The 24,437-nt window shown below is 36.4% G+C and overlaps 1 protein-coding gene across 3 annotated transcripts in view; it reads right to left on the reverse strand.

The window, feature by feature from the left end:
* The window catches only part of NUP153 (nucleoporin 153), an 80,227-nt gene that overhangs the window by 10,290 nt on the left and 45,500 nt on the right, over positions 1-24,437 (reverse strand). Inside the window, exons 12-18 of one of the 3 annotated variants that reach the window (XM_063096714.1) lie at positions 16,062-16,199; positions 15,218-15,316; positions 14,135-14,222; positions 10,206-10,331; positions 7,303-7,920; positions 4,105-4,299; positions 911-1,804 (exon numbers count right to left, since the gene is read on the reverse strand). In XM_063096714.1, coding sequence (XP_062952784.1) covers positions 911-1,804; positions 4,105-4,299; positions 7,303-7,920; positions 10,206-10,331; positions 14,135-14,222; positions 15,218-15,316; positions 16,062-16,199 — 2,158 coding nt within the window. Of the gene's footprint in view, positions 1-910; positions 1,805-4,104; positions 4,300-7,302; positions 7,921-10,205; positions 10,332-14,134; positions 14,223-15,217; positions 15,317-16,037; positions 16,200-24,437 lie in introns of all 3 variants that reach the window. The other 2 variants (XM_063096713.1, XM_063096715.1) reach the window with 2 other exon arrangements.

Consider the following 24,437-nt stretch of genomic DNA (forward strand, 5'->3'; position numbering starts at 1 on the left):
CCTATCTCATTTTTGTTCCTTTCCAAATGATATTTAATTTTAGTTTTGATTTTCTTTGCAGGTATATTTTTCTTTGTAGGATATAAATTTCCAAGTAAATATTCAATAGATAAAAAAAACTGCTCACAGATATTTGGTGAATTCCATACTCTTTTTCTTTTTTGAGGTTAATTCTTCATTTTGTTTGTTTCCAATTTATTATTCAAAACTGTTCATGGGTGTTCAACTTTTGATTCTCTGCATGTCTATCTTTTGCCTTTATGTCTGAACAAATTTGGCTAGTTACAGAATTTTGGGTTCAAGACCATTTTCACTTTAAGGGCGCTGCTCTACTGTTTTTAGCCCTTGATGTTGCCAGTATAAGTCTGATACTAATCTGATATCTGTTTATTTGTGGCAAACAGCTTTTCTAGGGATGCACTCAGGGTTTTGGGTTTTGATGTCCTAAAATTTCACTGATCTTTGTCAATGAATGGGTCATTTCCATTTTTAAGACCATATTTTTCTTTACATCTAGAAAATTCTCTTCTGTCACTTCTTTGATATTTATTTCCTCCACACTGTTCTCATTTTTTAACACTCCTATTCCAATGGAATTTGTGGATCTAATTGGAACAGTCTCTTTTTACTGAGAAATTCCAATTCACTAATTATCAGCTATGTTCTACCTGCTACTCAGCCCACAGAATGACTTTATTTCACCAATCATGTTTTTAACTTTTAAGGATGCTATTTCATTTTAATTCAGGATTTTAGTTTTCAAAATTCAGGGGTTAATTATACTTGTCGTCTATGTTCCAAAAAGTTCTGTTATTGGTACTCTCTCAACTGTGATCAGTATAAACCATACCCTGACTTGTTGAATTTGTCGAGAAATCAGACACCTTGCAAAAAAATTTTTAATACTTACCAGCTGTGGTATTGGTTTGAGCTCCAAAAGCAAAAGTGGGCTTTGCTGGTTGTTCAGATTCCTTCTCAGATGGTTTTGCCATACTGAAACTAAACGTTGACTTTGAAGAACTCTCATCTTTGGTTTGCTCTGAATTCCCAAAGGAAAACACTGATTGACACTTTGGCTCTTCATTATCAGCTTTCTTCCCAAAAACTGCAGAAGTAGAAGTAACAGGTTCTTGCTGTTTTTCTTCTGTCCTTCCCAAAGCAAACATTGAGGCAGATGGCAGAGACGGAGGTTCCACATTGCCAAAAGTGAACCCTCCTTTGGTGGCAGGCATTTCTTCTTTTTTTGCTTCTAATGTCTTACATGTGAAAGGAGCCACTGAGATACTCTTAGTTTCTATGGTTCCAAAGTTGAAGCTACTCTTATTCTCAGAGGTCACAATGGTATTAGTAGCAGCAGGGGTAGGGTTAATAATACCTGTACCAAAGCTAAAGCCTGAAGATGAAGATTTAGGTAGTTCCTCTTTCTTTTCTTGCTGCCCAAGATTAGACATCCCAAATTGAAATGGAGGTAAAGAAGTTGGGTTGCTTACACCAGAAGGAAGTTCAAACTTAAAATTATTTTCATTCTTACTGTCTTTTTTAACTTCTTCAGGTTTAGAATCAGATGAAACTCCAAATTTAAACTCTCCTATTGGTTTACAAAATTTAAAGCTTCCACTCATGGGGTTTATAGACCCAGAATCAGATGACACACCTATTTTGAATCCTCCCTGACCTTCATATTTAAAATTTCCAGTGTTTGTTAACGTCTGAGAAGGCCCAGACGAGGATGATGGGATACACGGGATACCAAATTTGAAGGATGAAGCTGCTGGGTCCGAAGGTGAAGATGATGTGCCAAAGCCTTCAAAAATAGAAAAGACATCATCACAAGGACACCGAGTTAATGTCTTATCCCCGCAAACAAAACGTAAACCTTGAAAGCCAAAGTGAAATGGGAATAACTTTGAAAAGGCCAACTTTGAAGAGTATTATGAATGGCAGTAAACATGAACCAAGTTCAGTATAAGAATTACATTTCAATCCTCATGACTATAGTGACATCCAGATATCAAAAAAAGTTTAATAGTTTGTATTGGTGATGAGGCTGGGAGTAACAGGCACTTTTACACATTATAGGCAGATGTATAAATTAGTACAAAACTTGTATGGGGCAGTTTTCCAATATTTGCCAAAAATTACAAACACATATATCCTTTGGCCCAAAAATTCTATAGCTGGGACTTTGTTTTAAAGATAAACTCACAGATGTGCAAAATACCATATGTGATCCAGGCAGCTGTAAATGGAGAATAAAGAATGAAGATCTGTCCCAGATGATCCATGATAAAATCCAAGGGGGCAGAAAGGGAGAATAGTATACAACCTTTTCTAACAAGGTAGAAAGAAATAAGAACATACATAATAAGAGTATGTTTGCTTAGGATGGGAAAACTTTGAAAGATTTAGAAGGCATTAGCCAGAGCTATTACCTTTGGAGGAGGGAAGGGAAGAAGGTTGGAAAATGAGCCAATGAGAGACAAGAGATAGCCTTTTACACTGTGAACCTTGTCACAATTTCTTGATTTTTAAATCTTGTGAAGAAATGTGTACTCGAGCACTTAAAAAAATTTTAGCATCAAAAAACCAGAAGAATTACGAGTTGAAGCAATATTTATAAACAATATTATACTGACAAGATCAAAGTCTTGGTTTCATAATGCTTTTCTGTAGCTAAAGAAACTAGAAATGAAGTGCTTGACTGACTGGCTCAAAACAAAAAGTCATTAAAAGATGCCAAGATATTTATGTATTACTCTGCTTATCCATAAGTAAACAAAGACAAGCTTTATAAGCCCTCATCCTCAGATTTCTCTCTTTAATGATTACCCACCCACCACATCTTCTTTCTTTAAGAGAAACTTAGTTTAAAAATTATATCACCATCTCTGGGGCAAGTGGCTATCCACATGACTTCTAAAATACACTAAATGATATTGGACAGAAATTTGAAAACAAAGGTGACAAAGACAGGAATTAACCAGTATCACCTCTGCCTTAAAGGGATCTACTGAACATATTTAAAAGTATAAATTACTGTACTATAGGTAGAGAATATGGGAAAGGGACCATGAAGTAAAAGCTACAGAATGAGTTAAAATGGACTGGAAGGCACCGTGATCTTCTAAAACACCCAACGCAGCGTTATTCAAACTGCCAGTTGTATCCCATTAGTCATCCAATTAATTTAGTGGGCTACAACCAGCATTTTTCTTTTAAAATGAAATAGAATAGAAGATGCCCGGGCACTTTATACATCAAAGATAAGTATTAATTTGTAAAACTTTTATTTCAATCATAAAGACAAATCCACAGTGGATTTGTCTGTATGATTGAAATAAAAGTTTTACATACAGTGTGACCCACTAATATAAAAGTTTATTTCTGACTTTCGGATTGCAGTAAAAAAAAAAAAAACAACTTAAAAGCCACTAGCCCAAGGCAAATTACAAAGTAGATAAAGCTTGGTATTACTTTTTAATCTACATATTCCCTTGTAGGTTTATTCTCTTATAGATTAAAACCTTTCTCACCTCTCCGTGACTCATCTTTCAGATCTAAAAATTTCTTCTCTTTCCCAGCTTTTATCAAAATTTTGACTGAAATGTTTATATGATTAAAATAATTCATATGAAAAGTTGAAAATTTGGCCTCCAGATAGTTCAGCATTAATTACTCTGAGAGACTTTCCTTCTTTATATTTACATAGTAAAATACTGAGAGCTTTTTTTCTGGGACACAATCTGGGAAACCAAAGCTCAAGCCTGGATTAGTAACAATAAAGTTCTAGGAGTATAAATTCCCAGTCAAATAAGAGTCTGAAAATTCATCGAGGGGGTTAACAGTTAAAAACAAAAACAAAAAACTCTCTGAAGTTCAGTAACACAGTTTTTTACCCAGCTTCAGAAAAGATACCTCAGTGCTGACACGCAACTAATCTAACTTTACAACAATTCAGAGATAGAGGTGAACAAAAAGATCTTAGGACAATACCCTATTTTACACGATTTTTGAATAGAAGATGAATAATTTAAAAATTAAAGCTGTATGCAAATATTTCACTTAAAAATGGCATTACAAACAGGCACTTCGCCATCACCCTACCTTTAAACTCAGATTTTGTGCCTGGCTTTGCACTTTCACATGCTACACATTTGGTAGAGTCTGCTTTATTCTGCACGAGGCACACTTCACAGTCCCAGCTTCCCTCTGGTTTCTTGAACTTGTCCAATCCTAGACAGCCTCCAGAAGGCAGAGAGACAGGTATAGTGCTGCTACTTGAAGCAGGTTCTGAACTTCCTAAAAAATAAGAAGGAAACTCATAAAAATGTTAATTTATATTATGTTAGCATTTTAATGACACGAGTTTAAGTATTCAATTTAAGTGTTCAATTTTTACTAATGTTTCCTATAAAAACACAAAAAAAATGCCAGAATTATGAACATCACATTGTTAAAAACAGGACAGACCTCTCAGATTTCTTTTAACCTTATAAATGAGCAGCTCACACTAATCTTCCTCAGTAATGAACTCCCTCTTGACCCTAAGGTTGAACTCTTGTGTTTTTTAAAAAAATGCTCACAAAATAGGTGCTAAAAGACTAAATTGTCCTTAAGAATCTTTGTCAAATTCCTTCAAACAGCACAGCATTTTAAGACATAAGATGCAAACTGTAAGCAATATCCTAACACATAAAATACATAGCCACAGTACATATTAATTTCAAGATTTCAAAGAATAGGACTCTGTCTTTGAAATGATCGTTTTTGTGTGGAAGCGTTTTATTATCCACTTTACAATTCAACTTGACACCTACTATGTTCACAACACTCCTGTTATATGTTAGCCATTTAACAGACTTTTTTTGTGCACCATAATATACTTGGGTTCTGGGAACAGAAGAATAAAGTGTTGCTTCATGTCCATGGTCTACAAGGGTGAAAATAAAACATAAAAGCATAGTAGCACCATCACCAAGTGCAAAATGATCTCAAACAAGTTTGCAAAGAAGGAAGAAATTACTAAGAGGCAGGAGGATTCACAGAGGTTATAAATCTTTAAGCAGAACTAGCACATTTGTGGGGAGAAGTAGCACAGGAAAAATGGCTCAGCAAGGCACAATGTATGAAGAAATAGTGGTGAGTGGAGCCACTGATTCTGCTATCCTTACTTCTCTAAATGATCTCCAAATGTTGTCACTTCTCCCACAGTTACCTGAATGACACATATGTTCTCTTCCATCTTGCCAACAAAATTGCTCCCTGGGGTTCCACCTTTGCTCCACTGTTCTGACAAGCTCTCTTCTACTCCAATGGTTTCAAACATCAACAAAACAGTTTTTTAATCTGTACCTGCAACCCACACTTCTCTTCTGAGTTTCATACTGTAGTCTTAGTTGGTGGTTCCACTGTCTACTTGATTAGCTTGGATAGATGGTTCCTCCTACCCTATACATTTCTCAAATCTATTTCAATCCCTTTTTCTGACCCTTCTACTGCTATTCTGGTTCAAGCCTCCCTCATGTCTTGCTTGTCTTCCTATTGAGACCTCTGGTCTTGTTCCTTTGAAATCATTCCTCCTCAGAAGCAACCAGAGCCATGTAGTTTGTTTTTCCTCTCTGGTTGCTCCTTTAAAAGATAACCTGTTCAAAGGTTTTACTCCTGCCACTCCCTTAAGTTAGCAGAGTTCAGTTTTAGGCCATCTTCTCTATCCACTCAACTCTACACCCATGACTTCAAATCAAATTATGGGCTAATGACTCACAAATCTGTATCTCCAGCCCAGAAGGTCTATTATAAGTGGATTCAAAGGCCTCACATCTATCCAAATATCAACTTCAGCAGCTTGAAATAAACAGGTCTTCAATTGCACATTATCTACACTCCCCATCCATTAGTACACATCACCATTATTTATTGCTATATTACTGATACAACTTTCTGTCCTCTAGTCTCCAAATTGTGTTGCCTGCAAATACATTTTACAAAAAGCACCAGAGTGGGCTGGCTAGTTAGCTCAATCAGTTTGAGCACGATGTTACACCACCAAGGTCAAGAGTTTGGATCCCTATACCAGCCAGTCACACACACACAAAAAGCCACCAGAGTGACTTATCAAAAATATAAATCTGACCATATCAATCCTCTGAAAATGATGGTTCATCATTGACAGAATAAAGCCCAAATTCTTTAATACACATACGAACTTTCTTATTCCTAATTGTTCATGAGTAACAATTTACTTCTTGGCTCAAAGTTTTATTACTGTCCTATCTATTCAGAATTAATTTTGGTTTTCTGAATGCATCAAGGGCTTTCATTTTTTAGATGAGAAGGGATGCCACATAGAAAGAGAAAGATATTTTGGAATGAAGATTCTGAAATCTTATTCTTGTGGAGATATCCAGTAGGAATTAAAAATACTGCTTAAGTGTTCAGGCAAGGGCTGTAAGCTAATAACTTAGAGCTTTACATTACAGACACAAAACTACGCATCCATGAATAATGCAGTAAAAATAGGAAGTATAATTCCCAGGATATTCATATGTTTTACCCAGTATCCATGTTACCAAATATTTGTACCATATAATTATTTAATAATATTACAAAACTGGCAAAGAGTCACTTCAAGATTAAAGACTGATGTGAATCTTAAATAATTCTTCCAACTTTGAACAGAGAAACAGGAAAAACTCAAACTTAACTCCATTTTTTCATGTATGACTCGGTAATTTACTATCATTGCAACATCTCTGGCAGATAGCATATGGGTACAGGTACTATCATTAATATTCAGCTACAACCATTTCATAAAGCACTATTGTCTACCCCTTAAAGAAACCTTCCCTGTAAATGACCACTAGCTATCCTCACTTCTACTTAGAGAAAAAGAGACAAAGTAATATTTTATTCTCTATAAAGGTTTGAGAAAGATTGCTCCATTCTAAATCTTTCAGCATCTACATTAGTCAACTTTGAAAATGATCATAAAGAGTAAGACGTTTCTGATAAAGCTGCATAGAAAGAGATCAGTATATTGGACTAGTTAACATACAACCTATCCTAAGCAAACATGAAGATCTAGCACCAAGCAAATCATTGTAACCTCATGATAGTTTAGAAAAATTAAGATGTATGAGGATGTTAGCCAGCTGCCCCCCCCCCCAAAAAAAGATGCATGAAGAAATGCTCATCTTGAAACATTTAAAATACTGGGGTTGTTCTTAGCTGTTTTACAGAGAATTAAAAAAAATATTCTATTAAAGTGATGAGCAAAATTATCCCATACACCCATAAACATACCTGGTTTCTCAGACGTACAGGACACGCATTTATTGTCTTCTGCATTATTAGAAACACAGCATACTGGGCATTCCCAAGATCCAACAGGATTTTTGAATTTATCTCCAAATCCTAAGGTACCAGTGGTCACAGTGCAGCTGGAAGGTGAAGCAGTCATAGTCATAGCACTTTCTGAAACCACTGTCAACGTAAGGGCTCGCTTCACACCAGTTCCAGGTTTCGGTGTTTCACAGGCTACACATTTTATCACTTCAGGTTTATTTTGCACTAAACAGGTATCACAATCCCAAGTTCCTACTGCTGGTTTAAATTTGTCTTCAAAGCCTGTCCCTGATGCAGAAAGAGCTGCTTTTCCATTTTTACTTGGTGTCCCAATTCCAGTCTGTTTAGCAGTATCACTTGGTGGCAATTTTGCTGCTTGACAGGCTATGCACTTGCTGTCTGTAACTTTGTTCTGGAGTAGACATGTATCACACTGCCATGATGATCCAGATTTTAAACTTTCCCCAAACCCAATTCCACTAGAAGAAAAGCTACTTATTGCTGGTCTTGTATAAACTACTGGGCTTGTCGTGGTTGGCTGAGCAGCAAAAGAATCTACCTTTGGTGATGCGAAACCTGTGGAGAAGAGGAGAGTGCCAAAAAAGAAAAGAAAGTTAGAAAATCTTTCTAATCAAAACATTAACTGGAATATTATTACTGAAAGAAAATATGCTTGCCTTATTACAGGGTTACTACATGCAAGATAGCCTACTTAAGAGTTGTTCCTCACCTAAGTAATCATATTTATTAATCACATAAATAGAGACATGCCTAGTTAAAATTCTACAGAAGATGTTTTGTTAACAGTATATCACCTTCTCCCTCTAGGAATTTCTAGTTTGATGCTTCCATTTGCACTAATTTACTGATATATATTATTGTCATCTACATTTTGCTATATTCAGCCTTCCTAGAACACTGAACTACAGTATACTCATAGCCTTCCCCTCATCTGTCTCTTTTTTCAGGTATTCCCTTGGCTATGTCAAATGACTTCAATATTTATAATCTTTGAATTTTGTCCAGTCATAATCCATTGTTGTGGTATCCTCTACCCTCAATAAAACCAGCTGAGCTGAATCAGTATAATTATTTGACAGATGTCCCTCCAAAGTACAACAGGGTGGTAAGAATTATTTTTAATTATACTGAACACATATAAACTTTAAAACGGTAATAATGGCTCAATGACAAATATGACGACAAATCCCAAAGATGTACCAAACCCTCCGATAAGGCTTAGAAATATAAAAATGATTAAGATCCAGGAGCTAGCCAGTTAGGTCAGTTGGTTAGAGCACAGTGTTATAATACCAAAGTCAAGGGTTTGGATCTAAGTACCAGCCAGCCACCAAAAAAAGAAAAAAAAGATTAAGACCCGGTCTGTCCTCATGGAGCAAGAGCTCATACTAACTACTCAAATACATTTCACATAAAGCTGCCATACAAAATTACTTCAAATGTTTTTCCAATATAATCTGAGAGCCTTTCATATTGTAAATATACCTTTTTTGTAAAATATGAAGGTAGATTTAAACAAGCTATTCACATAGAATCACTGAATGGGGAAGAGAGGAGTCGTTTTTGTGATATCAAAACTGCTGTCATTGAATTGATTCACTCAAACTACACTTTATTCATGGGAATGACCTTTTAATCCTTTACTTAGGAACAATTAACTTTTATTTTACACACATCAACACCAGTGATCTGTTTCTCCAGTGTTTAGCACCAAAGGAAAAGAAAATTAGAAGGGAGGAAGATGCAGAAGGTTGTTAGAGGTTTTCTAGAGATATCAAGAAATAATCCAGCCTAGAGCTATTTTTAGCAGAAGGGCAGAAACGATCCCACATACTTCAACTACTCCCGGTGGTGAACAATGCACTGTTCTGTTAATCTGAACCACTAAGGTTGACAAAATTAACAGTAACAATTTCAAGGCATTACAGATCTTTTCCTTCCACTTTTTCAGATTTTCCTAATTTTGCTCATATAAATTTTGTCAATTTTTCCTATTTTAAAGTTAAAAGGAGGTGGGGAGAGACTGACATTATGAATGCAAAGTATAACTAGATATATAAAATAAACTATACCCATTTGATGCTTGCCTACTAGTTGGTTAATTCTAGTACAGGCATTCTGGAGTTCTGCCATCACTATATAAAACTGTCTAAATTACTAGAATTCTGTAGGTGGTATACTCATTGATAAAATGCGAGAGCTGGACCAAAAAACCTAATCCTTCTAAATCCTGTCGTAGAAGCCAGCCTTATTTTTAAAAACCTATCTCATTATAAATGAATCCATCTAGGTAAACCTAAATTCTCTCTGAGCTATTAGATTATTCTATGAACAATTTTACATTCCTATACTACATATCACAATTGAAATTATGACCATCCTCTTTGATTTCAAAACAACAACAACAACAACAACAAAAACCAATGTGCTTTCCACTTGGTTTTGTTCTATATACAGTTTAAGAAACTGGGAAATAATTTGAGAAGGCAGTTCAATGTTCTGGGAGCAGACATGTCTAGGTATGTCATTCACCGTGTTTATTTAATCTCATTCCATATTGGCCTATCTCTATTAACAGGCAGTTCCTATTCTCCTTCTGTACTTGCTCTTAGAAATTTCATTTTAGTATAGAGTCCCTGAATTTCAAAGAAATGAGTAAGGTTTTTCAGACATTTCCCACAAAAGAATTACAATCGACTACATCTACATCTACAATCAAAAGTCAGTCTCCTTCCAAACTAGTCATAATTTTTAAAAGCCTAAACTATAACACAAAAGACATTAAAATGAGATTATGTTTGTAATTAAGAATTTTGACCATCTCAAGGGCAATATCTTACCGGGTTTTTTCAGAACATCTATAACACTTCCTTCTTTCAGAACATTTGCAGGTCTGAAAGGGGCTTCAAAATCTTCATCTAGCTTCTTTCTAAAGCTTGTACTGTTCACTGCAGTGGCATCTTGAGCTGTAATTTTTTTAAAAAGACATTATGCCAAGAAAAAGCATTGAATTCTTGAATTAAATGCACTAAAAAAAATTATTTCAAAGCCAACTCTTTTGGATCAATTTCTAAAATTTCATGAAAAAAGTCAGTGTAATTCAAAGATAATAAATGAATGACAAAGTACAGGGTTAATTTGCCATTACAAAGAGGTAAACATTATTTCCCATACTGTACAAAAAGGCAAAAAATAATGTAAACTATAACTGTTATCGAACGCATTCCCTGATAATCAAGAAAATGAAACTGAAACACTGGAGAGAATATGGCAACTGGGGCAAATTCATCTACTTCATGAAATACATATTTGATTATACAGCAATTGACAATACAAATTTTAAAAACCTTAAAAGTAATTTTCAGCTGAGCCAGTTGTTTCATTTCTAGAAATTCATACTGTGATTGAAAATATCCTTCAGTTATAATATTTAAGACCTAATGATAAAACACTCAATAAATTACAGAAGTGACAAAACAGAATGCTATGCAGCCACAAAAATTATTCTTAAAAGCATATTTATAGGTAAAAGTAGGGTAGAAAGTCCAAAAGGTTTAGAATGTTTACATCTAAAGATTAATGGTGGCTGTTGGTGATAAAATGAGTGATTTTTATTTATTGCTTTTACTATTCATACGTTCTAAAATAAACATATCTATATATTTAAAATAAGAGATCTATATTTTGAGTGTGATAATAATTTTATGATTATATTTTTAAAGAGAGAGGTTTCTGTTTATAGATGAAATATATCTGAGATTGTTTCAAAATTACCTGATGTGTTTCTGTGTGTGAGAGGGAGAAGAGGGAGGGGATGAAGAAATAAGATTGGTCATAAAATGGAAAATGTTGAAGCTGGGTAAAGGGTACATGGGGATTCAGTCTACTATTCTACTTTTGAAAATGTTTAAAGTTTTCCATAATTAAATATACTTATAATCAGGTTTTTGTTTTTAAGTGCTTGCCAATTTAAAAAACAGTAGTTGCAATAAACCTACCTACCCCTACCTCACATCTTAAACAAAAATCAATTAAAAATGGATAAATTATCTAAGGAACTAAAACCATAAAATCTAAGGGATATAGTTTCATGATCATGAATTTGGCAATGTATTCTTAGATATGACACCAAAAGCACAAGCAACAAAAGAAAAAATTATACTTCATCAGAAAACCTTTGTGAATCTAAAGATGTGAACAAGAAAAAGAAAAGGTAACCTACAGAATAGGAGAAAAAATTTACAAATCATATATCTGATAAGGGTCTATTATCCAGACTATAAAGAATTCTTACAACTCAGTAACAAAAAGACAAACCAATTTAATCGGCAAAGGACTTAAATAGACATTTCTCTCAAAAAGATATACAAATGGACAGCAAGTACATGAAAAAACGCTCAACATCATCTGCACTAGGGAAATGCATATCAAAACTACAACAAAGTATTGCTTTACATCCCCCAGAATAGCTATAATCAAAAAACAGAAAATAATAATTGTTGGTGAGGATGTAGAGAAACTGGATCCCCTGTACACTGCTGGAGGGAATGTGACATGGTCCAACCACTGTGGAAACGGTTTGGTAATTCTTCAGAGTCAAACACAGAACTACCATTTGACTCACCAATTCGATTCCTAGGTATATATCCAAAAGATGAAAAATGCCCAAATATCTATCTATGGATGAACAAATGAATTGTCGTATATCCATACAGCGGAATATTATTCAGCCATTAAAAGGATGAAATACTGATACATACTACAAAGTGGATGACCCCTAAAAAACCATTATGCTAATTGAAAGAACCCAGCTGAAAAAAAGTCACATTGCATGATTTCATTTATATGAAATATCCAGAAACCGAACTAAAATTGGTGGTGGTTGCCAGTAGCTGAGGGGAAAGGTGAAATTGGAAACAACTGCTTTGTGGATAGAAGATTTCCTTTTGGGGGTGATAGAAATGTTTTGGAACTAGATAAAAGTGATGGTTGCACAACACTGTAACTACTAAATGCCACTGAATTGTCCCCTTTTAAATTGTTTTATCATTCCAATCTCATCTCAATAACAAAAATGTGCCCGCCAAAAATTTTTTTTAAAAAATCCATCATACTTATAACTGTCAAAACAAACAAAACATACGCTTTAATCAGTTTATCACAATCTATCTTCCTTTATAATCAAAATTGAATTGCTTTTAGTAATTTAATGTAAATTTTTATCAATTCCTGAAGTGCTCTAAAAAAGAAAAGGGGAGATAATGGGAATACTAGCTCCTGTCACAAAGTAATTAATCATGACTTCCACATTTTCAATCAGTTTTTTTAAGTGAGAGAAGTGAGAACCAGAGGTGTCAAAGTGAGAACTTTGACATAACTCTACATATGCCACTCATAATCAACTCCTTAAAAATCTAAGTAATTTCCCAAGATGTAATGAAATATAAAGCTGTTGTAACAAATTGTTACTCAGCCAATTATCATTAGTAAAAACTAGGAAGGATTTTAAGGCCTCTCTTTATAACAAGTCATTTGAAATTGGTCATTTGGAGAGGTCTGTTCCTCTTGAATCCGTAGTGACATTAAAGAAAAAATTTTTTTGTGGTAAGAAGTACACCTGATATTATTTGCTATTTTCTATGACACAGGGTTGTTTTATCCAATAAAAAATGGGACTGCAAACTTAACCAGTCAAATTCTTATTTTGGGCCACTTCCAATAATCTATGCTCTTTGTAGATCATTCAAAGCCAAAGACCTCTCTATCTTCCACGTCTTGGCTCTCTCTCTTTTTTGAAACCTATCTCAAGGGAGGATCTAGTTTTTAAAGTTCCAAAACTCAGTAGATACTTGAAGAAACACTTCTGGATCTGAATAAGGCAACAGTCTCCAACTGATGTCTCTGCCTAAACACCCCATTCTCACCCATACCCTCACTCAACATAACCACTGTCACTACAACCCACACACATCTCATCCCCATATAAAATCACTCAATGTTTCACTACTACATTCAGAATAAAATCCAATTCTTTAGCATGCCATTCAAGAATTTATAGGATTTCAAGCTACATCTCTAACCTCATGACAAATTATTTGCAATTCTCAAAGTATGCCATGCTTTTTTTCTTGTTCCTGTGTCCTTGCACTTGGTATTTCTTGGGCAAAATGCCCTTGCTTAAAATTCTTGACCTTGCTTAAAATTCTCAGACCAGACGTTTCTGAATTTCCCAAACACTTAAAAAAAAACTCCATCACTACCATGACAAAATCCTATGTTTTAATTAACTTATTACTCATTTCTTTCCCTCAATGATGCCGATTTCTTCAGCTGAGAAATGATACATCACTATCTGCATAGGGCAGCATAACCATTACAAATACAAATGCTTGTGAATTGAACAATAAACCCAGAGATGAGACCTGCTACAATTATAATGTAGACAACTCTCAAATTTCTTATGAGACTTCATTTATAACAAACTTCTCACCTTATTTTGACTAAACATGACAGCAATAAATTTGCTACTGTGACTATACCTCTCAAAACCAAACCTTAACATTTATACTTAGGGAGGTAAGTGTACCTCTGAAGATAATTAATAAAAAGCATTGTCAAAAGATTGATAGTAGTTCCTGCTTGCTTGTCAGAGCTAATTTCATTCAAGTGAAGGCATTTATAAGAACTACCAAAAGTGAAAGAATTTGAAATACTAATCTAATGTATGCAACTGTTTTTATGTAAAAATCTGTCAAGAATTTTTACTTACCTGTACTACTTATCATTGGTTCTAAAGTACTGCCAGAGCCAGAAAGTTCTGCTGTTTTTGCAACAGGCACACTAAATGTAAATCCAATCTGTAAAGAAAAAAAGGTATTCTTCTTATTCCAAGTCAAAGATAAACTGAATTTCACCTATTCTAACATACATAGTTTTTCATATTTTACGATTTCTAAAATTGGGATTCTTATATCAAATGGCATGTCATAGTTTAAAAAACAGCATTTTAATTTCTTAGGCATTTTCTTCCTTTCAAAACAGTAAATAAAATAATGGTGTGTTCCTAATGCTCAGTTCTTGGCTTCTGAATGTCATTTTCTAATTTTTAGGCTTTTGAGACAACTGATGCTTTTCAGGCATGCAGCAGGGAAATTACACTTGATCTGTAATATCTAGTTGTGATAGAAAAACAAGGTTGGATACAGCAAAAAATGGAAGGCAACATATTAAAATGATACACATGCCAAATCTGGGGCAACCTGAACATTAAAATTATGTATTATTCTTACACAAAATGTTTATTTCTTAATCATGAAGAAACAAATACATACTGTAGGACATAAAAATAGCCCAGAACTTTTCTAGCTTAAAGGTGATTCAAGAGACATGTCAACTAAATGCAATATGATTCAGTTGATTAGGTCCTAGTCTAATTGGATCTAGAACCAACAGAAATAAAACAGCAATTTAAGGACAGTCTGGGGATAATAGGGAAATCTGAATCTGGACTATTAATATTATTGCATCATATTAAATTTCTTGGGGCATCTTAACTGCATTGTGTGGATGCAAAGGAATATTCTTTTTCTTGGGGAGAAGTATTAAGGGAATCAAGATGTCTGCATTTTAGCTTTTAAATAGGACAGGAGAAAATTATATGCATATATGTACACATATACATATAGCGAAGAATATACAATTGCTTGTTTAAGTTTCCTGTACATTGCATATATTTTTTTAAGCTGGAAGAAAGTAATAGTGTTTTTTAGCACTAACAGCATCTTAGGTTTGATAAAAATATAGCATGGCTTTGTAATCAATAAACATGAAATACTCCTTGCTTGCTACTTACAGATGATGGAGGTAGTACATCTGCCTCAGTAGATTTTACAATTGGAGATGAAAATCTAAACATGGGACTGCCAGTGCTGCTTGGAGAGGTCATTTGTACCTGGTTTTCCAAATTAAAAAATGACACAAAAAGAGCTACTTAGAACTTGACAATAAAAAAATAGACCTTAGGCAAATTAATTATTCCAAAAAAATTAAAAGCGTTTTTCCTGTTAGATTTAAAAATCACTTTAACTTCTGAAAAATGCTAAACAAAATTGCTATCAAATCTAGATTCTCTTGGAAGGAGTGCAAATAATCTTAAAAGCTGCTTATGTGTCTAAAGGACAAAAATAATATCTATAAGAATATAAGGGTGAAACTTAAAAATTTTTTTAAAAAATGAGGGTACTTCAAAAAGTTCATGGAGAAACAGAATTAAAAGATACTCTGAATCTTTCTGTGAACTTTTTGAAGACCCCTTGTGTGTTCAGAAAAAGTAAAAGCCAGAAAAAAAGCAAAAAAAATTTTTCAGGGGCAGATTAAAGGTGTTAATCCTTCCTGAGGAGTAAAAACATAAATCCATTCTTACCAAAAAGAGCATCTTATTGAAAACACTGTTTGGAAACAAACTTACAACCAACTTCTCTAATGTGCTGCATAAGAGCTGAAGAACATTCCCACTATAATACATCCAAGATATGTGTATATTTTTTTTAAAAAAGCAAAACACCATTTCCATTTCTCTCTGCTTACTATGTTATTTAATTTCCACAGTGAAAATTAATCACTGCTTTAAAAAGAGTATTAGATTTTTAGATATAAGAAAGAATGAAAATCACCTGTTTTATACAATGGTTCTGTACCTTGTTTGTTAATGACAGAGAAGGACTGATGGGTGTTGGAGTGGAAGCTGTGATCGCAGGAGAACTAAAATTGAAGGTAGGTAGTGAAGAACTGGTGATTGGTAGAGAGATTTTCGGTAATACTGGTACTTCCATTTCCTAAAATACACGTTTTATAATGATATATTTCATCTTTCACATGATTACTTTATCTCTACTTATTTTCAGGTAGAATCAATTAAGTTATAGGTAAATTCAAAATAGGTAGAAGGTAGTACCAAGCAGTGTTAACAATGTGGGCTCTTGAATCAAAAGAACTAAGGTTTGAATACCGAGTATGCCACTAACCAGCCAGGTGACTTTGAGAACCCAACTGCCCTCAGCACCAATTTCCTAATTGGTAAAAATGGGGAAAAAAGAATTCTTACTCTACACCACAATTGTGGAATTAATATAAAACATAAAGTTACGTATGTTCTTGTCATGTAAAACAAGCATTTAGTAACTTGTCAGTACTGATGAGTCTGGTGAGCCACCTTGGTTTTTAACCCAAAAGAGTAAATAAAGAACAACCCAAGTCTCGAATGACCCAGAGTAAGAATAAACAAGAGCTCCACTTCTGCTAAAGATAAGGTAGCTTCTATCTATCTGACCAATGCTCTGACAGATAATTGTAAACTCTAGAAAAAATATAAAAACCATTTGAAAGCACTGGAGAGCAAAAAAGCAAGCAGAAACTGGATAGGAAAGGGCACTGAGTGAGCTTTCCTGTTCTCTTAATGAGTTGGTGCCATCAGGGAGTTAAAATTCTGAGAAAAAAGTGCAAATCTATTAGTTGAGGAACTTGAGAACAGTCTAGGGTGACCACAGCAGCTAGAATATGAGGGGGGATACAGGAACGAAGAGCCATAGAATGGGAGCCCCAAAATCTGCACATAAACCACCCAAATCTCTGGTGGACCTATAAACTACACAGGTGGTAAGGCAGACACCAATCAGCTGAATAAAACTAAGGAGTTTCAGCTGCTGCCCACCACAAAGGCGATAGAGTTTGAGTTCAGATAATTGCACTGCCACCTAAAACAATTTGAATACTTCAAATGGATGCAGTTTTCATACATATATCACACCTCAATAATGTTGATCCAAAAATCAAAGGCAAAATACACTTTCAGATAAAATAAAGAATCTGTTGCCATAAAACCTGCTCTACAAGTTCTTCAAGTTGAAAGGAAATGATACCAAATGGAAACTCAGAATTTAGAAATGAAGAATATGGGCTGGCCTGTGGCTCACTCGGGAGAGTGTGGTGCTGATAACACCAAGGCCACAGGTTCGGATCCCATATAGGGATGGCCGGTTCACTCACATGGTGCTGACAACACCAAGTCAAGGGTTAAGATCCCCTTACCGGTCATCTTTAAAAAAAAAAAAAACAAAAAACGAAGAATATATGAGCAAACATAAAAAAAACATTTTTCTCTTAATTTCTTTGAAATATATATAACCATATAAAGCAAGTAGAAAGGTACATCAAAAAGTTCACGGAAAGATTTGTATTATTTTTTAATTCTATTTTTTCCACAAACTTTTGAAGTACTCTGGTTTACTTCAGGTACTGAAGGTTTTACAGCCTGTCTAGGTGTAATACAAATGGTAAGTATAGCATAAAATGCCAAGGAAGAGTGATAGCAAATCTAACTACACAGTTGCAAGATTCTTAAATTTTACAGGAAGTGGTACAGTAGTGACATAAAGTAGTCTGTAGAAAGTTAAGAAAAGATATCATAATCCCAAAAGGAAACACTAAACACAAAGAGGTAGAGCTAAAAAGTCAACAAATAAATGTAAATGGAATTCTAATACATATTCGGCTAACCCCAAAAAGGCAGTATTCGAAAAAAGCAAGAGAGAAAAAACAAATGGGAAAAACAGAAAATAATGGAAAAATAGTAAACCTCAATCCAACCACAATGATTACATTAACTATAAATGGATTAAACATTCCAATTAAAAGGCAGAAAATGTATAAAAAGGCAGACAACTCAGCTATATGCTGTCTGAGACTTAACGTTAAAATAAAATAGATAGGTTGAAAGTAAATGGATCAAACATATACATATACCCTACATCTAGTAAGCATAAGAAGGCTTATTCCAATAAGAGTGGAGTGACTATATTAATATCAGATTTCAAGACAAAGAATATTTCCAAAGATTTTTATTTAAAAATGACATTTAATAATACTGAAAGTACAAATCATTACGAAGGCATACAACAAATATATGATGTATGCTCTAATGAGGGCCTCAAAATATATGAAGTAAAAATTGACATAATTAAAGGGAAAAAGGGATCCTAAGATGGTGGTGGCTGCGGCGGTTGGCGCGGAGTAGCTGAGGTGGAAAAGGCGGACAGTGGGCTTTAGGCAGCCAGTAAATTTGTGGACCTTCCTCTTGCCGTCTCTTAAGGGAGGACCGCTGGGGGTGGCCGGTCGTAGGGGCTGACCACCACTTTGCCCTTGGCAGGAGAGGCTGCCTCATTTACAGACAACAGGTTTGAAGTATGGAGCAGGAAAAGAACTGTTTCTTAGCTGCAAAAGCAAGTCTCTAAACAGGGAACACGGCACCGGGGCTGCTGTTGACGCTGCCAGGATCCTGGAGGCCGGGGCCGCGCTGAAGGCGGCCAGCTGCCCTATTCAGGATTCGAGGTTTCAGGCCAGCATAAAAGAAGATTCCTGGGAGCGCCCGAGCTGCGCCGCGGGACCGAGTGAGCAGCCCGGGGCGGCGACGTCCGAGAACGGTGATGGTGACAATGCAGAGGCAGAGAGGGAGGCGCCCGACACGGCACAGCCCTCTGAGTGACCCCCGGCCCGGCCTCCGCCTGCCCCACCGGGCTACTCACCGGCCCCGGGGCTGCCTCCATTTTCTCAGGTGGTGGCGGATCCAGCCCAGCTTGGCCAAGCCTGTCCTCCTCGCCCAGCTCGGCTCCTCACTGAGCCTCCAAACTTGCTTGCGCTGGCGCGGCGCTTCCAGGGGCCTGCGGGCCGGCCTCCCCTCCCACTCCCTCCGTGGTTCTCTGGCGGGGCTGGTGGCGTGGGGCATCCCCGGCCAGCGTGGGGAGGGCAAGGAAGTACGGACTGGGCCGACTGTCACTCCACCGCACCCTGGGCTCAGGCCCCCGGTAAACTTCCTGTTTCCGGGAGGCAGAAACCATCTCTGTGGCCACCAAATCAGAAAAACGCCTAACTGATTTCTGGTTAGGAATAGTGTGGTCGGAGAGTTCCCTGACTATACGCTTGAACCTGCTGGAGAGCTGACTGTGGGTGGACACCAGACTCGGTCCGCACCGGGGGGGATTCAAAGGTGAACCGGGTGCTGCAAGCTCCTCCACTAACGAACTCACGCTCTGGTGTGGGAGATAAGACAAGTACACAAATAACTGCGATACCAGGAGGAAGGTGATAACTCCCGAGAAAGATCTACACAGTGCTACAAAGGCACCCAGAGCGACCGGTCGTCTGTGCCTAGCAGAAACCTGGTAGACTTCCTGGGCGAGGCGGTGCCGAGCAGGGTCTTGAAGGCCCAGCTGATAGACAAGGGCTGCAGAAGACACGTCCCAGCCAAGCCCAGTGCGCACAGAGCAGGGAGACGTCCGGCTAGGGAGGCGGAGACTCGACAGAAACCACACACCCTGTGGGGTCACCACCATGTAATCCAACAGCCCGGGCCAGAGCGCACGGAACAGGGAGAAGTCCTGCACGGTAAGTAGAAACTCAGCAGAGACCACACACCCTGCGGTACCGCCCCATGATCCAGCAGCCCAGCAGAGTCCAAGCTGACCAGAGAGGTGGCTCCCCAGAGAGGCCCAAGACCCGAGGCAACCACACACACAAGGCACTAGAGGCCAACTGAGCAGTCACAGAGGTAGCCATACCAAATTGGCAACCATAGCAACATCTTAGTTAGTCAATAGTCTCAAACCGGTGGACTGTGAAACCCCCTGCCACAATGAATAAACATCAAAAAAAAGATACCAGAAATACAAAAAAATCGAGAAAGTACACCACCAAAAGTTAATAAATCTCAAACTCTAGGTCCTATAGAACAAGAAGCCCTTGAAATGACTGACAAGGAATTTCGAGTGATAACTCTAAGGAAACTGAATGAGATACAAGAAAACTCAGCTAGACATCATGATGAAATGAGGAAAAGTATACAGGACCTGAAAGAGGAAATTTACAAGGAAATCAATGTCCTGAAAAAAAATGGAGCAGAACTTCCTGAACTGAAGAACTTATTCAACGAAATAAAAAACACAACGGAGAGTTTAACCAGCACGCTTGTCGATGTTGAAGAGAGAACCTCTGAACTTGAAGATGGGCTGTTTGAAATAACACAAGGAGGGGCCGGCCCGTGGCTCACTCGGTAGAGTGCGGTGCTGATAACACCAAGGCCCCGGGTTCGGATCCCATATACGGATGGCCGGTTCGCTCACTGGCTGAGCGTGGTGCTGACAACACCAAGTCGAGGGTTAAGATCCCCTTACCGGTCATCTTTTTAAAAAAAAAAAAAAAAAAGGAATAACACAAGGAGACAAAAAAAAAAAAAGAAAAAAGAATCAAAGACATTGAAGAAAATCTCAGAGAAATATCAGACAATCTTAACTGCTCAAATATCCAAGTCATGGGTATCCCAAAAGGGGAGGAAAACGGAGATTGCACTGAAAACATATTCAACAAAATAGTAGCAGAAAACTTCCCACGTACAGGAAAAATCACAGATCTTCAGATCCAGGAAGCTCAACGATCTCCAAACGTATTCAACCCAAAAAGGCCCTCTCCAAGACATGTTATAGTCAAATTGACAAACCTCAGAGACAAAGAGAGAATCTTAAAAGCTGCAAGAGAGAAGCGTCAAATCACCTATAAGGGAGACCCAATCAGGCTAACATCAGACTTTTCATCACAAACCCTAAAAGCTAGAAAGGAATGGGATGATATATTCAAAATACTAAAAGACAAAGATTGCCAGCCAAGAATACCCCACCCTGCAAGGCTATCCTTCCAAAATGAAGGGCATATAGTATATTACTCAGACAAACAAAAACTGTGGAGGTTCACTACCACACAACCACCCTTACAAGAAATCCTCAAGGGAGTACTGGGTTTGGTTCCTGAAAAATAACTACCACTGACATAAAAACCCAAGAAAAATCAAAACCCACTCGTATAATAAAAATGGCATTCATGAAGAGAAAACAAACAAACAAAAACGCTATGTACAACCTAAGGAACCAACAAACACAGAAACCAAACAGTAAATCAGAAAGCAAGGAACAAAAGACACCTAAGACAACCAAACAACCAATAAAATGCTAGGAATAAATCAACACCTTTCAATAACAACTCTTAATGTTAAAGGCTTAAAATTCCCCGATCAAAAGACACAGACTGGCTGACTGGATCAAAAAGCAGGACCCAACTATATGCTGCCTACAAGAGACCCACCTCACCCATAAAGATTCACACAGACTAAGAGTGAAAGGATGGAAAAAGATTTACCATGCAAACAGAAAAGAAAAACGAGCTGGAGTAGTTATTCTTATATCTGACAAAATAGACTTTAAACTAAAAACCATAAAAAGAGACAATGAGGGACACTACTTAATGATAAAAGGACTGATCCATCAAGAAGACATAACAATCATAAATATGTACGCACCCAATGTTGGAGCAGCCAGATTTATAAAACAAACTCTATTAGAACTAAAGAAGGAAATAGACACTAATACCATAATAGCAGGGGACCTGAACACCCCACTGTCAATATTGGACAGATCATCTAGGCAAAGAATCAACTGAGAAACACAAGATCTAAGCAATACTCTATGGCAGATATCTACAGAACATTCCATCCAACAACCTCAGAATATTCATTCTTCTCATCAGCACATGGATCATTCTCCAGGATAGATCACATATTAGGTCACAAATCAAGTCTCAATAAATTCAAAAAAATTGGAATTATCCCATGTATTTTCTCAGACCACAGTGGATTAAAATTAGAAATCAATAACAAACGAAATTCTGGAAACTATACAAACACATGGAAATTAAACAGCATTCTACTTAATGACATATGGGTCCAAGAAGAAATCAAGCAGGAAATCAAAAAATTTATTGAAACTAAAGAAAATAATGATACATCATACCAAAACCTGTGGAATACTGCAAAAGCAGTATTAAGGGGGAAATTTATTGCATTAAATGCTCACCTCAGAAGAATGGAAAGATGACAAGTGAACAACCTAACACTTCACCTTAAAGAACTAGAAAAACAAGAACAATCCAAACCTAAAGTTAGCAGACGGAAAGAAATCATTAAGATCAGAGCAGAACTGAATGAAATTGAAACCCAAAAAACAATACAAAAGATCAATGAATCAAAAAGTTGGTCTTTTGAAAAGATAAATAAAATTGACAAACCATTAGCATGGCTAACAAAAAAAAGGAGAGAGAAGACTCAAATAACAAAAATTAGAAATGAAAAAGGCGATATTACAACTGATTCATCTGAAATACAAGGAATCATTCGAGACTACTATAAACAACTATACGCCAACAAATTTGAAAATCTGGAGGGAATGGATTAATTTCTGGACACACACAAGCTCCCAAAACTGAACCGTGAAGACGTAGAAAATTTGAACAGACCAATAACAATAAAGGAGATTGAAGCTGTTATCAGAAGGCTCCCAACAAAGAAAAGCCCAGGACCAGATGGATTCACAGCAGAATTTTACCAAACATTCAAAGAGGAATTGACACCGATTCTTTACAAACTATTCCAAAAGATTGAAATGGACACAAATCTCCCAAATTCATTCTATGAAGCAAACATCATCCTGATACCAAAACCAGGTAAAGATATAACCAAAAAAGAAAACTACAGGCCAATATCCTTGATGAATATAGATGCAAAAATCCTCACTAAAATACTAGCAAACAGAATACAGCAACACATACGTAAAATTATTCACCATGATCAAGTGAGATTCATCCCAGGGATGCAAGGTTGGTTCAACATACACAAATCAATAAATGTGATACACAATATTAATAAACTGAAACACAAGGACCATATGATCATCTCTATAGATGCTGAAAAAGCATTTGATAAAATTCAGCACTCATTCATGACAAAGACCCTCTATAAGTTAGGTATAGAGGGAAAATATCTCAACATAATTAAAGCCATATATGACAAACCCACTGCCAATATCATCCTGAATGGGGAAAACCTGAAAGCTTTTCCTTTAAGAACAGGAACTAGACAAGGATGCCCACTCTCACCACTCCTATTCAACATAGTGTTGGAAGTACTAGCCAGAGCAATCAGAGAAGAGAAGGAAATAAAGGGCATCCAGATTGGAAAAGATGAAGTCAAACTGTCCCTGTTTGCAGATGACATGAACCTATATATTGAACAGCCTAAAACCTCTACAAAAAACTCTTGGAATTGATAAATGATTTCAGCACAGTAGCCAGATACAAAATCAACACACAAAAATCAGTAGCATTTCTATTCTCCAATACTGAACACACAGAAAGGAAATCAAGAAAGCTTGCCCATTTACAACAGCCACCAAAAAAATAACATACTTAGGAATTGAGTTAACCAAGGAGGTGAAAAATCTCTATAATGAGAACTACAAACCACTGCTGAGAGAAATTAGAGAGGATACAAGAAGATGGAAAGATATCCCATGCTCTTGGATTGGAAGAATCAACATAGTGAAAATGTCCATACTACTCAAAGTGATATACAAATTCAATGCAATCCCCATCAAAATTCCAAAGACATTTTTCTCAGAAATGGAAAAAACTATCCAGACATTTATATGGAATAATAAAAGACCACACATAGCCAAAGGAATGCTGAGCAAAAAAAATAAAGCTGGAGGCATAACACTACCCGACTTTCAGCTATACTACAAAGCTATAATCACCAAAACAGTATGGTACTGGCATAAAAACAGACACACTGATCAATGGAATAGAATAGAGAATCCAGAAATCAACCCACACACTTACTGCCATCTGATCTTTGACAAAGGCACCAAGCCTATTCACTGGGGAAGGGACTGCCTCTTCAGCAAATGGTGCTGGGATAACTGGATATCCATACGCAGGAGAATGAAACTAGAACCATACCTCTCACCATATACTAAAATCAACTCAAAATGGATTAAGGATTTAAATATACACCCTGAAACAATAAAACTTCTTAAAGAAAACATAGGAGAAACACTTCAGGAAATAGGACTGGACACAGACTTCATGAATACGACCCCAAAAGCACGGGCAACCAAAGGAAATATAAACAAATGGGATTA

The sequence above is a fragment of the Cynocephalus volans genome, chromosome 5, assembly GCF_027409185.1.
Source record: "Cynocephalus volans isolate mCynVol1 chromosome 5, mCynVol1.pri, whole genome shotgun sequence".
In the NCBI taxonomy this organism is placed as follows: domain Eukaryota; kingdom Metazoa; phylum Chordata; class Mammalia; order Dermoptera; family Cynocephalidae; genus Cynocephalus; species Cynocephalus volans.